General features: G+C 34.5%; 1 protein-coding gene across 12 annotated transcripts in view; it reads left to right on the top strand.

Annotated features, from left to right (window-relative positions):
* Positions 1-15,434, top strand: part of LOC125057451 (eukaryotic translation initiation factor 5B) — a 40,662-nt gene extending 25,228 nt beyond the window's left edge. For 7 of the 12 annotated variants that reach the window (XM_047661155.1, XM_047661157.1, XM_047661146.1 and 4 more), the window contains 10 exons: positions 5,167-5,304; positions 6,020-6,125; positions 6,593-6,613; positions 7,542-7,633; positions 10,052-11,461; positions 11,574-11,657; positions 12,838-12,963; positions 13,441-13,513; positions 13,836-13,891; positions 14,758-15,434. In XM_047661155.1, the coding sequence (XP_047517111.1) occupies positions 5,167-5,304; positions 6,020-6,125; positions 6,593-6,613; positions 7,542-7,633; positions 10,052-11,461; positions 11,574-11,657; positions 12,838-12,963; positions 13,441-13,513; positions 13,836-13,891; positions 14,758-14,862 (2,211 nt within the window). In that variant the 3' untranslated portion in view covers positions 14,863-15,434. Of the gene's footprint in view, positions 1-5,166; positions 5,305-6,019; positions 6,126-6,592; positions 6,614-7,541; positions 7,634-9,394; positions 9,463-10,051; positions 11,462-11,573; positions 11,658-12,837; positions 12,964-13,440; positions 13,514-13,835; positions 13,892-14,757 lie in introns of all 12 variants that reach the window. The other 5 variants (XM_047661158.1, XM_047661149.1, XM_047661154.1 and 2 more) reach the window with 5 other exon arrangements.
* Positions 15,435-15,562: the final 128 nt, after the last annotated feature.

The raw sequence follows: 15,562 nt of genomic DNA, 5'->3' as shown, positions 1-15,562 counted from the left end.
GTGTTAATGTGAGGAACATGAAACAAAGCACGATTACGAGTCTGGTAGGCAAGAACAAGGAAGGGCAATTTTTCTAGAAGGGTGCTGCAATAAATTTAATTTAATTTAAATAATGTCAAGGAGTAGCAATAAATCATATTGTTTTCGTCGAGAGTCTAAAGTATTAATTTTAAAATATTCACATGCGTCTTTATATGTATTAAACTTATTATAGGTCTTATAGGCAATACCGTATTCACCCTAAGCCGCCATTCTCAGGGGGCCCCTAAGGACCGACAATTTTGACATAATATATGATACTGTATTTTTTTACTTTCCAAAAGGGCCCCAAATTCTTGTGTGCCCAATGGCCCCATCCTAGTTTAAGACGGCCCAGCTTATAGGAGATAAATTTCGCTATATATGTCGCCGTGTGTACACGGAATATCAAATAGTGTATTACTGAGCGACAAAGTAAGGAATGTTAAGTGTACTTCAACCTAACGTCGACTGGAATTACAGTCGAGTTTAATTATAATTACCACATCAATCGCATGCCAAAGCGATGAATATTACTCGACGAATAATTTCCATCACTTAGTTTATGTACGGTACAGATTCTCTTTGGTATTTGTTATTCGGAGCTTTCGTAAAAGTAATGTACCAATTGTTAAGGTATACCACTGGATACTCTTTCTATACAAATTTTATGATAGAAAGATATTTACATATCTACTATATAAAAATAAGTCGGGTTTTCCTTCCTGACGCTATAACTCCAGAACGCACGAACCGATTTCCACGGTTTTGCATACGTTGGAAAGGTCTCATCTGGTGGCGAGACGGAGTTCGCCGAGTTTGCTAGTAACTATATATAAACCTATATATGTGCGGTGTCGCACTCCATTTACAAAGGTTATTTTTTTGTGCCTGTAAATTAAATCCTAAATTAATAAATTTGAGGAAAAACTTTCTAAGAACTTGGTGTCTCTACTCATTAACAATCCTTTTAAAACTTTGTAAAACAACATGAATAAGCAAGAAGTCCGTGTCGGAAGCACCGTTAGCAACAGTTCCCACACAATTCTCATGTTAATACGACATGTCCACCGAATGACTATATTGTGTTACACATGCTTCCCTAATGAGTGGTCTGTTGTTATGGAAAGCCTAGATAATAGATAACGTTTTGAATAATATACAAAGAGTACGACTGCGATGTTTTTGAAGTGAAACTTCTTTAGGGTCAAATATGTAAAAAACGACACGAAGATGTGCAGCGCTTTTGTCGAAGAAAAAGGGAGAGAACGATTGAGAGAAAGAGTTCGAAGGGTGAATTACCTTATAGAAATTCTATTTTTAAAATAATAATTTCGTAAAGAGAATTTACGAAATATTAGTATTATATATTTTATGAAATTCATTGAAATCTCAAATGACGAATTGTAAATTAAAATGTCACGAGTTTTTATTATAGAAGAAATTTAATTTATAATTTGTATTAATTTTCGACACTTAATATTTTAATGACAATTAAATTCCTAACATCCTTCCTTTTTCCCTCCCTCTAAGTCTCGAAAATCTAAAGTTTTAGATTTGTATGAACAAGTCTTAAAAATTAGTTTGCCAAAGAAGTTACACTTCTGACATGTGAACTTTGTACGCACGCACTTTTTTTAAGTTCCGTGAGTCACCCGCTGGAATATTTTTCGGTCACTTGGAGTATAAATAATTCTGAATGTGGGGGTACGTTAATGCCAAATGCCAAGTGAATTGTAACCTAACTGTACCAAGGAGCTTTACTTTCTTTAATCCTCTTAACTTGTGTTTGGAATGGCTTAGTCACATTTTGACAAAGGTATAGAGTTTTTGAATAGTCCTTGAAGAATAGGATGTTTGGTTCAACATGAGATCTGATAATTTCATTGGTCGTATGCAGTCACGCAAAAAGAAATAGCCAATTTTAGTTTCATCATCGGACTTCAAGGCAGAATACGAAACCCACCCGTATCATCTCGACGTCCGCAACTGAGCATTTTTTAAGGCAGTTTCTGCCGCGCCCCACTACTAACCAGCCAGTGGAACTAGCTGGCCTCTGAGGGTCCTTCAAGAAAAGAGTGTACCAATTCTTAAAAGGACAACGCACTCGCGAGCCCTCTGGCATTTAGAGTGTCCATTGGCTCATCACTTAACATCAGGTGAGCGTCCTGCCCGTTTGCCCACTCTTCTATAAAAAGAGACAATTGAACAGGTTTAATAAGATATCAGTGATAGTGAATTAGTGACACTTTGTTATGAAAGAAGTTACAAATTCCTTTCGTTGTATGGTTAAATATTATTCTTGCTTAACAAGTTCTATGCCAGCTATTAAGTAATATCTCGTTCCAAATTCAAATGTGATCCAAAAGCTAGTAAACGACCTCGTTAAGTCAGTCAGTATCAAGTTAACAATGCAGGGCGGTGCCACTTGCATCAGCGGTCAGCTAATCGATTTATTATCGCCCTTTGAATACCTGCCAACTGCTTGTTTGAGTCATCTGGACATTTGGGTAGAGATAAGAATAGTAAAGGCTATGGGGCCAATATTGAGATACAAAATTAAACAATTTAGTAGTAATCTACAACTTTCGTGCTATTCAATACACGGAGTTAATGAATCAAGCAGATTTTTTAAATGATATCAATGATATTTTTTCCTATTAAAATGCTGATAAGAGTTACGTGAAATGCTGATAAGACTGGCTTTAACTCTTCATCTGATGGTAACAGGCGCTGCAGATTAAGAGAAGGCTGCGTAAACAGAAATGAGAGATATACCCAATTTAGATCTATGTCTATTAGAAGATGTTCTTTGAGTTGAGAATCATGTAAATTATATTGACCAATATAATGATGAATAAATTGTGTTGATAGAGGCGTTTCTGTGCCTAAAAATCTAGAGTACCTACCTAGTAGTTTCACTGTCGTTGAAAATAATCTCGTATACAAATCGGGTATATGAAACATCGTGTCTTGAAGATAGTTTATAATGTTGATGTGGTCTCTAGGGTACAAAAGATAAAAGCGAAAACAGGAATAAAGACATACGTACTTGTATGAAAGTTACGTTAAACATGTTCTAGTCTATGAATAGAGGTCAACAATGGCAATAAAAGCCTAAAGCTAACTCTATGGTTTAAAAGCCCGTTTGAGATAAGACGTTAAGGAAACTAGCACGTTGTATTGACGCTGACATTGGTAACGACCCACATTGCCGGCCTAGACACACATGACAATATAAATAGACGCAACTCCCGCGCATCGCCCAATATACAACGTTACATAATTTTTGGATACTTGTTAAAAGGAACTGGTTGAAAAGATATCATTAACTTCTCACTCATATTTTTCTGCTATGGGGTCATTCAAGTGTTACGTAAGCAGATTAACTGACATTTATCCCCCCCCCCCCTCTTGTCAGCAAAAGCAAGTAAAAGTAATAGTACATTATACGTATTCATTTTTTGTAGGAATCCTCGAAATTGCATTTCGTTTCAAGTATAGACAATGTGTGGGTAATAGGTATGTGTAAGAAGTAAATAATTACTGTTGACGTAACCACTAAATAAGAAAATCTAAGAACCCCCCACCCTATAGTGCTTATAACTGTTTAACGTTGCGGTGTATTTTTAATTATGAAGATTTTATATTACTCGCATATCACAAAACATGACATATTTTGACTCTTTTTGTCTGGTGGTAACTTCAACAGGCCTGCGTAAACAGAAATGAGAGATATACCTATTATAGAGCTATTAGAAGACGTACTTTGAGTTGGCAGATATTGATTTTCTTTGGGCATTCATTAAAAGTACGATCCGAGTCAGACACTTCAAAGCTTAAACAGAATTTGAATGAGTGTCATTGCGTCTGTGCAAAATGATTGTGCAAAATGATTTCGCCGAAACGTACTGTTTAAACAGGCAGATAAAACTTTTTAGCCTATATTCGCGACTAGTTTTATAATTTTTTTTAGAATTTTAATGAGTTTAAAAAAAAATTGCAGTTCTATCTTTTTGACTGTCTGTTTTAAAAGTTTAGTGCAAACATTAGTGGTCCTTGATTCGATTATAGGGAACAACTAATGTTCTTGTTTATAATACTATAAGCCTTAATTAGTTAATATCGTAAAGCATATTGATAAAGCCTTCATAAGGACAAAATATTACATTAATTGATGTATCGTTTGCGTTTAAGATATTTAAGAATCAGGTTGATTGCCCCTTTTAGCTATATTTAAGTTTCGTGTACTCTTTAGACCAGGCATCCCATCATCCCATTTGTCCCACCTTTCAAGAGAACCCATTTGCCCAAAATTCACCGATATCCAGATCGAGCATTCTGATGAACGTGCTAGGTTTGGATATCCACAGTTGCTCCCCTCACACTATAAAATCAATTCTCTTTTAGATTTAGGAATCGTTTTTTTTTTCTCTTCGTGTTTGTTCGTACAAAATTTATCAGTATTCCGAGCGTTCTAAATAAATAAATAGTAGTTGCTTAAAGCAAAGCCTTTTCATCTAGTAAAGAAAAACAAAGACGCTGCAATAAGGCTAAAAGATTTCAGGGCCTTAGATAACATAATGCCTTGTTAACGATGCGACTAGTCGCAAGCTTACCCAGGTCTATAGAAAACAGGAAAGCATCAAACCACGACGTCGTAAACAGCTACCGGTGTTTATGAATTAAATTCAGTTCGATGTTCGTCATATCGACTAACGCGCGTTAATCATAATTTATTGGTTGCTTTTCTTGTTAGAACATGGATAAACCTAATGTGTACAAGGTAAGTGAAGAATCAGTCGGGACAGCGCTATCTCATATTCATTACCTTTTGACAAACGAGAGATTATGAATCTCCGAAACTGATAAGTACGGCAATTTCTTCTCATTTTTGAAAATGCTGCTGCGATAGCAAGTGTTATTTAAGGTAAAAATAGTGTTAGTGTAGTGTAAAGTAAGAGTTGATAATGTGTCACTAATGCCTCACTGGTCTCAAAGGTGAGGACGAAAAATTGACAAAATGAAGTTGCCCACGGAAGATGCTACGGCATTGGACATAATTTAAAAACAACATTCGAATAATAATATAATTTATGTTACACCTAATGTAAGAGAATAATAATGTTTTTTTCTTTAAATCCACAGCCTCCACCAATTCCTGGCATGCGGCCACCGCTTGGTTCTCCAGGCGGACCAGTGACTGCTCCCAAGTCATCCATGGGCTTCGTCATGCCCATCTACACCATCTGCATCATTGTGTTCTTCGTGTATACGCTCAGTAAGGTAAGAATAAACATGTGGCGACCACATTTTTGTATTAAACCAGACCTTGACACGATTAGACCGGGAATTGATACTTCCGGTACATATATTCGGCACATAAATATTGTTAAAGCGTTATATGTGAGGTTTTAAAAACTAACACCGATGCGCTTAACCATCAACCACACTCTCAAGTCTCAAGTGATATACGCACACACACCCATTTATATACTCATACATTCACACACAATTAAGATCTAACACGACTTTTGTTTGATTAGATGTAACACTAAGACTACTTTTTCTTTAAAAAAAATGTTTTAAACATACCACGGAATAATTGTAGTTACACACAACACAGGGGATCCCTGTGGGGACTAGCGTTAGATCAATTTTGTCACAACCATATTTCTGTCATTAATGAAGTTTTAATATTATTATTATATACGTGCATGGAGAAATCACCGAGAATCAAACCTACATTTTGTGAAACTATATTTTCTGATCGAATCTGAAGGCTTATTCTTAAAAGGCCAGCAACGCACTTGCGAGCCTTCTGGCAATATGAGTGTCTATTGGCGGCGGTATCACTTAACATCAAGTTAGCCTACTGCCTGTTTTCCTCCTATTACAAAAAAAAGCCCCCCTTTTTGCCCCCATATAAAAGCACGGTGGTCTTTGATCAAGAACTATGCTTTATCGGTTGTAAAACATAAAAATTCGTTTAATTCTTCAGATTATATTCAAACGCACCGCGATTCCATACGAACCAGTCACTCCGGACCCTCAATTTAGAAGACGAGTGTTCCGCGATGATTCTAGAACTTCGCCTGATAAACTAGGTAAGCCACGATGTTTATCTTCCATATTCACAGTTGTATGCTCATGATTTAGAACCTAAAAGTCTTGACTTCTAATGTTTCATTACATTATGTAAGGGAGCGTTCAAGTATTACGTAAAGCAATTTTTAAAGATTTTAGAAGCTCCCTCCCCCCCATGTAACGCACCATAACGTTTTTCTGTTCCCCGAAACATAAACTTAGGAAAGCAAAAATAAAATTAACGTACAACACAATAAAGGGATTCCCCGTACAACATAAACGAAAAGGGTTGCCAATTAATCCCCCAGTTTTGTAATTAAAATAAAAAATGTTACGTAACGCTTTGTTTAAATAACCCCCCCCCACAAATTGCGTTACGTAATACTTGAACGCTCCCTAATTAGAACCATAAAATACGCTACGTGATATGACATATCAGAAATAATTATGGTTTGTATTTACACAATTTTAATTAACACGCTCTCAGGACACAAGGAAACTGATACGAGTGAGTATTTCATTATTTTATTTAGGTCATTTGCAAGGGCTTTATATGCGGATAAATATTTAATTAGTACCATTTTTTCCTCGGCTCAGATTAAATCGATTTTCGAAACAGGCAAATAAACTACAAGCAGGAATGTTACACGCGTTGATTAAAAATATAGTGCGTGGAGGGACCGCGCGGAAGAAGTGAAACTTCGTAATGTGGAAATGAAAATAGGAAGGGGTAGAAATTGAATTTTAGTGAAATCATATTGTTTCTTTATGACAAAATTTATTAACATAGTTTACAATTCACAATTGATCGCATCTTTTAATTATAATTTAAAAGAAACGATAATGAATAATAATATTCATTATCGTTCTATTTAATTTATAAAAATTTAAATAGAACAACAATATTGTATAAGTATTTCAGCTAATTTCACGACGCTCACACTGTTTACTTCGCTACATAGCAACAATACCACGCGCATGTGATCTAGCTAGATCTAGATCTACCGACTCAATCTCTTTCTCTCTCTCCTACTTTCTACCTTTGTGTATCTTTCTTTCTCTCTCCCTCTTGCATTCGAATATTTGACGCTACTCGTTGCAGGTAAACTACGCGCATGCGTTCGAGTACCACGCATTCACTCTCGCTCTGTCTCTTTCTATTTCCCCTCCCCAGGAGCGTTAAACGTTTAACGCAACCTTGTTGAAAGTCGCATTAGAAGTTTCACTTCAAAAATATACAGACTTTTTCAAATATTGTGACATACACTTGAAAATGTTTAACTTTAGCGTCTATAGATACCGGATACCTAACACATCCCAATGGCACTACATTGACCTTACAGAAGTTACTTTAAACTTAGCCCCTAGAATGTTAGTTGTAGATAGAAATCCCTGCTTTCCCCATACAAGGTTATTGAAAGGAGTTTGGCATTCAGGAGATATCGAGATAGCGGCCCTGCGCGCGCGTTTAGAGGAGACAGAACGCGCAATGCAACGCATCATGGGTCAGCTTGCACAGCGCGATGCGGTACTAAACCTGCCTTAGGTGGAAAGCGATGCGCTTTTCTCGTGTGTACGCCCTTAGCATGTTTATATTGGAGTCGATGATTTCGAGCATGTTACAATTAAGAAATTGTTATTGAGTATTTTAGCTCAGAATTAGAAGTTCATTCAAATATCAATTCCCATCAGTTCATTCAGTTTGTGATGTAAATATTTAGGCGATTTCTATATTTAACGCATACGAAAGTAGCTCGTTTGGTGTTATGAAATATAAACGATTTCGTATATGAATGAGATATGGATAATGCGTGGTTATTCAGCTTTTGTTTCTATACTTTTGCAACACTACTATACTGTCTAAAGTAATCATTGACGCCAAAAAACTCGAAGTTATAAGCTAAATCAGAACTCCATAGTTCTGTCTTTTATTTCAGGAAAGTAATCCACAATAGAAATTTATAATTTTTGCGTAATTAGCATTTGTTTAGACAGAGAAGTCTTTGAATTTTAAATATAATCTGTATATTATCTTTGAAAATTATCTAGGCTTTAAATACCTACTGTTGAAATTTCGTCAACGTAATCCAAAAAATCATCGATTCCAATATTTTGCGTGCTACGGGCTAAGGCTTGGATCCTCTGTTAATTCTATTTTGTTAACCTATATTTTGTCTATATTTAACACTTGAAATTGTAGTTATTGCCAATGTATGAATGATTGATCCAAGTCCAATATTAGAAATGAGTTGCGTGATTTTTCGTTGGTTAGGCGTTTAGATGCTTGAGGCATGGTGACGGTTCTGAATGCTTGTTCAAAGGGGTGAGGAGGGAAATAATAAACATATACCGTTAAAACCGTTTACGACGACATCGTTTAGAACATACCAGTGACCAAAATCAAAGGTCCCGGCTGAATTCTATTGTATTAGGTACTTAATAACAACGTCATCTGCTGTTACGACTATCGGTCTTTACGACCAAATATGTGTAGACCCTTCGATGTCGTTATAACAGATTTTGACTGTGAATGTGAATTAAAAATTAGTTAATACTTATTTAAATTAAGAGTGTATGTCTCTGATATCGAATAGAAATTATAAGTGTTATTTTCTTTGGTAAAAGCCTAAATATTTTCGATAGACAAAACATCAGTCAGGATTTAATAGAAACTTATTTTAATGTTTGCCAATACAGTATTCATTTAATTATTTCCCTTCTACCTCCTATCTAAAACAGTCAACGATGTGTTATGGCGGTTTTTAGGCACATGGTCGGAATGCATATGTACCCCGAAATCGAATAAGGTTTCGTAACTCCCACAATTAACAGTAACCATTATTTTAAGACGTAATATTAATAATAGTTTTTTACAGAATTCACTTTTTAATTGAAAGTATGATTTATGATGCGCAAATAATGGTAATATTATATCGTAAAGCGAGTTTTGGCCGCATTCCAGGATGCAAGCGTGCTAAATCAACGAAACAATTATTTTAGACATGTCCTTCATGATATAAATTACGTTTTTGCCTTTATTATTGAAAACGTAAATAAATAAATAATTGATTAACAAGATAAAGACTACCTTTATAAATTAAGTAGTAATGTACTTAAACCATTCTTTAGATTCATTAACTACTTTTATACAAGATTTTTATGAATTTAATTCATTGCTTATTGATTTAATTTTTGTTGAAAATCTGTATCTGCAAATGCATACAACCTAGACGTAACGTGCGGTAGAAGTTTTATTTTTGAATGCTCATGTCCGAATTATTGGTCACAGTTGTCACGGCCATATCTGGCCTGGTAGCGGAGGTGCAACAGCAGATGGAAGCGAGCCAGCAAAGACAGGTCTTGCATGACGTGGATATGTGTTGACGCATCTCCTTTTTTATGTTTACCCCTTTCATCAGCCATTTTATGCTTTTTGCAGTCATTTATGTTTTTATTCTTAACAATTATATGAATAAGTTAATGTTTGTGTCCGAGACAGTTACCCTGAGGTATACCTTATTTCTTCATCTTGCGTCGAAATATTTTTTTCATCACTCCATTGTTTTTAAATTCTTTTCTGTGGTGTTAATCGTCTACCATCTGTCTGTTTACGATGCTACCTCGCCCGATTTAACCTTAACTCTTTCAAATAAAAATAACAATAAAAAGATTTGTCAAAGTGTTCGCTACTTAGTAATCAGTACTTGCTTGTTCTGCCTTGTCGTAGAGTTAAGTAGTTAAGATTTAGTTAGCGTGATGTGTGTCTAAGACACTTATGTTTTTGATTTCTTTATCTAGCTTTAGACTGTTTGAATACTTGTAGTTGTTGAAACTAAGTAGATGCTCAATATGTGTTCAATATCTGAATTTTATATTATTTACTAATCAAAATAAACTCTCTTCAAAAACTTTACACAAGATTAATAATGTATTGTGGAAATTCCAGGAATCCCAGGATAGCCAAACACGCCCATACACAAATGGAACAATTCTATTAAATACAGGTCCAGTTCAAATTGTGACCAGCGAATATCAAGAGCCAAAGAAACAAACAGATTCGGCGCAGTGCAAGCAAAATTTATCAGAATGTAAGGAATCATCCCCTGAGTCGCACCCCGTTCATAATACACAAGAACACACATCCAATAAAAACCTTACAACCATACAAGAAGAAACTGTTAAAATAAAAGAAAATGTTAATCAGAAAGAACAGTCCGAAACAGACATAGAACATAATCCTACCGTAACTGAAGCCTCAGAGGAAATCATTAATGAATTCGAAACTTCTACAGAACGAAAAGAATTATCGCCTGAATCCAATGAATCTGCAATTCAAAAAGAAAATGAATATTCAAAAGAAAATAATAATAACTCATCGGAACTAAAAGAAACAATCCCTATCCAACAAGACCTATCCTTATATCAAACAGAAACTCACCCTGAACCTGAGACGTCCGTCGACCAATCTTCAGAGTTTAAAAATACTTTCGAAGATCTTAAAGAGTCGTCCCCAGAACATAACGATATTTCAACTAAATTAGAGGAATCTCCTAAAGAACAAAAAGATTCATCTGTAGAATCTGAACAAAGTCCCCCAGAAACACTGGATGGTATCGATGAGTCGTTGAAGTTGGAGGACTCATCTATAAAGTCTTTAGACACCCATCTTGACCAAACAGAACCATATCCTAAATCTTCCAACATAGTCGAAAGCGAATCATTACCAAAACAATTATCTTTTGAAGATAAAGAGTCTTCCAATGCAAAACCGCTTTATCCAAAAGAGCCAAACGAGTTAATGGATGAAAAGGAACAGACGGAAGAAAATGAATTCTTTATAAAAGATTCATCCTTAGAAAAAGAATTAAAAGAACTCTACGAATCTTCCTCAGAGGAAGATGCCATTCCTGAACTTCTAAACCAGGAAGAAAGGGAGGTCTCTATATCACCAGAACCCGAAGCATGTATCACACCTGATCATGAATCCCTGACCAAAATTGACTCCATTGATCCTAAATTTACACAATCATCCAAAGAGTCATCTGACGAAGAGTTAATCATCTTAGGTACTAAAGAACTCACCCCAGAGCCAATTAAATCTCTTTCAGATGCCATTCCAATAGCTATTGAAGAAAAACTGTCTAAAGAAAATGACATGGTGGTGAACGAAAGTGGTAAAAATGATTTAGTTCTAGAAAATTTAAAGGAGTCCAATACAGTAAAATCAACGGAAGATTTTCTCAAAGAGGAAAGGGAGGTTGCTACTAAAGATGGACCATCTACGCCAGAACTTTTAGCTGAAGCGCTAAAGGAAGATTCACCTAAGAATGAAGATAACGAGGGCTCGGCTGTCAAAGTAAGTACCTTAAAGATAAATAAATAGTATGAAACCCAGTATGAAAATGCTTTTTGTTTCCTCAGATCCATTTATCCAATACAAAAGTTAGATTTATTATATAATGTTATAGGTATTAGGTATGGAGGTAACAGCTCATGCGGTAGATGGCAGCACATGGGCGGGGGAAAGACCCATCGCACCCCCGAAACCTCCGGTGAGACCTCAATATACTGTCCATATCGTACAAATATTATACGATTAATTTGGAAATATCAGATTTTCTACTCTATTAAGAAGCCTTACGATTGGACTTCATTGTTACAGTTATTCAAATTAGTATACAAAAAATTAAACCGACATGTATTAGAAAATTCATGTCAATATTATTTAGCTAGGTCACTATATCATCACACATCTAGAAAAATACTAAACCAATTTTAATGAAACTTGAACTGTTAACTAAGTTAAAGATACTTGATTCAAAACATTATCTTGATATTACTTTTGCTTTCGATTTATTTTTTAAATACACTTACACAATACAAATCCAAAAATAATATCTTTTTTACTGTCGGTTTTAACTAGAGTTAAATAGTCCAATTGTATGAATAATACTGATTCAAATAATTTTAAATTCTCAATGTCTCTTCTTTTTCACCATTAAATTTTCTTTAGTACTCAGTAGTATCATTTAGTATTAACATGTTTTTCCTACTAATTTTCCACATTATGTATTGTAATCACTAGAAGTGTTTGTTTGCTAGTTGAGTGTTAATTAAATTTCCCTACTCATTCATACAAGACTACAAAAGTAACAAAGGTAAGTTCGATATTTACTGATTTTAAAATAATTGATTGTTATGGCAGATAAAATTAAAGATCCGCTAAGAAAAACACTATAACATAGCAGTATCAATTAGAATTTTCCTTATGCTAATGAGACGTATATGAATACGAACTTTCGTTTCAACTCTCGTTTCAATTTATTTTCGATTAAACTCGAAACTTTATATGATATAAACGCAACTTAATTACATTAAACTTGAGATTTCGGCTCTTCACCAATCATGGTTATTGAGAGAATTCGACATTTAGACAGAAAACTATTTAACAAAAAAAATTGTATTAATTTTTTTCATTGGGGGACTTTGATGGCTGGAAATCTTCCAGAGTTCGCTTTAACACATTTCCCGTTGCGCGGAGAACGCGGGAAACTGTGGAGGTATATCCATTGAGATACGACCTTCAGATATTAAAAAAAAATAGCGTACTCCCTTACATACCGTGATGGATGCTTTACTAATAAATTTGGTGTCTATAGGCTGCCTTAGTAGCCTTTTTATGGCCGATCCGCAGGCATGTTCGCCCCGTATTTAATAAAAAATAATTTACAGCAAGAACACCAGGCTGAAGAAGTGAAATCTATATTCTTGGAGACGGAGATCCCGCAGCAGTCCCGAGTGCTCATAACTGACTTTGAGGATCGTGCGCACACACAGAAACCCATGAAGAACGCACCGGTACGTGCAGGCTTATTTATCTATAAATATATTATATGTCGAATATTTTTATATTAGAATGGGCAATTTATCGAAGGAGAAATGTTATGTAAAATCACGCTTCTACTAATTCTAGCGGAGTTTAAATGAAAACTTTATTCCTTTAAAATGTTGAAAACGGTTAAAATCGTGTTTTCGTCAGAAAAAAAATCTTCAAATTTTCCCTAAAATTTCGCAATATCACATTATGTCTATCTTTGATAATTGACATATTATATCGTAAATATTTTTTTCTTAAATCACTAATTATTGTCAGTGCTAGATATAGCTGAGACATAAGTTAGAAAATGGACCTTAATGTTCCACGAAATTGCCCTTGATATCATTTTAATGTGTCTGGAAAATCTGTAAATAAAGATAGTGGAATAGTATTAAAGGTGATTTTTTCTAAATGTAATTATTACCATTAGATATTTATCTAAATAATTGTTTTTACAGTTGGTGGTAAGTGGTAAGATGACTTTATCACTGATACAAGACGCCCCGCGAGACACTCCTGAAAGAGATCCCGGTAAGTGTTGTTTTCTAATATCTGCGCAGTAGGACTTTCGCTTCCATCTGTTTTAAAATTTGTCAATTCCGATTATATAAGAAATAATAGTTATAATCTTGAATTTAGTTGTTAAAGTTGGATCATACAATAGTTATCGATGTTATCCTCATAGCATTTATGTTTTGCTAATTTTTCTTTAGAGTATGACTTGCCTGACTCATATAGTCTTTCAAATTCATCACTATATTAACGGAACAAGTGGACATTGCAACGCTCAACCTCACAGTTGAGTTAGCTACGTTTAATAACTAATGTCGTTTTTCGTCTCTTAAATTTTCAGAATCGACATTGGATGAATTCACAACAGCAAGCGCCATGACACAACCCCTGGCAGAGGTCTGTATAATTAAGTCTTGAGTCCAAAACTGACTGTTGTTGACTTTACCAATCATGATGCAATGCAATAATTAATATAATTATTAGATCATTATAATATTTATTTAACCACTCAAGACTATAGACATAGGGTCCTTCAAGAAAAGAGCGTATCAATTTTTAATAGGCTGGCAACGCTTGTGAGCCTTCTGGCAATGTGAAACTTGAAAAAATTTAAACATGAATAAATTTATGATTTTTGTAAATATCTCCAAAAACTTGTTTAATAATGTCACAATTGACTAGTAATCCGGTCAAATTAGAGTAAAAAATAGGGGTAAGGTTACAATAATTCGCACTTGGCTGAATATTGGTAGGATTGCTTAATACACTATTATAAAGGAAATGTGAAAAGTCCTCATCGATCCGGCACGTGCAAAAAAATTTACTCCGGGTCAAAGATCACAAAAATGGGTTTTTCGCGATTTACACCACGTATACAATATACATAGGACGATTACAACTCTTTCAACTTTTTGAATCGTGATATCTCAAAAACGGTGGCTCTTAGGAAAAAAAAATTTAGACATTTTTTATAGATAATTATCTGATCTACAATTTTTATCGAAACTAATTTTATGATAAAACTTACCATTTTGCGGAAAATCGCGAAAAACCCATTTTTGTGATCTTTGACCCGGAGTAAATTTTTTTGCACGTGCCGGATCGATGAGGACTTTTCACATTTCCTTTATAATAGTGTATTAAGCAATCCTACCAATATTCAGCCAAGTGCGAATTATTGCAACCTTGGATGTCTAAATTGACCGGACTATAGTCTCAATTTAAGTGATTTGTGAAATACAATTAAATTTTTAAAATTTCAGAAAGAAGAACTTTCAGATGAAGAGCTGGAAGAAGAGTTAGAGGTAGAAGAGATTGAAGAGGAATTGAGTGATGAAGAAGAGGATGAAAAGACAAAGGAAAAGTGAGAAGATATTAGCCGTGCTGAGGACTCAGTGACTGAAATAGTGATAACTCAATCCCAAAGATAGATGTCGCTTATGTACTTTGAGAGCGTCATGTTTTTTTACTTAAAATATTACTAAAGTAATTAATTTGTTTCTAATAATGCAGACAATTTTGCTTTCCTTAAGAGTTTCAGTTTGCAAAGCACTTAAGCGAATAACTGGCCTCTGAAATGAAATGAGATTTAAAAATGGTTTACATATTATTAGCTGTGACTTAACTGTACTTTGTGAGCTTGTTACTTTTTTAGCACATCTTTTGCTCATATACAAGACAAATTCGTATACTTGAATATATTATTTGAAATAGATACTTTTTGGAGTCCTTAGCACATTATTTAGCAATAATAGTGTGTTTTAATTAGCTAAACACATTTATCCTGAATTTTTGAACAATTGGTATTTCATTATGTGCCAAATTTTTCATAGCTTAAAATTTTACATGTTATATTGACGCTTGTTAAACTTAAATTAATACAATAATTTAATTACAGTGACATATTGTGTGTCTGTTTGCCAAATTTTTAAATGTATATTTAGTGTCTGTTTCACAATGTACGGATAAGTTCTATATAAGTTCCAAATTAGCTATTTATTACTTATTGGTAGGATAAACACTATTGTTGCGTTTCACGACTGTCACATAGCGCTATTCGTCACATAA

Source organism: Pieris napi, chromosome 16, assembly GCF_905475465.1.
Source record: "Pieris napi chromosome 16, ilPieNapi1.2, whole genome shotgun sequence".
Lineage (NCBI taxonomy): Eukaryota > Metazoa > Arthropoda > Insecta > Lepidoptera > Pieridae > Pieris > Pieris napi.
Note: the sequence above shows the minus strand (reverse complement) of the source record. Positions and strands in the feature narration are given on the sequence as shown.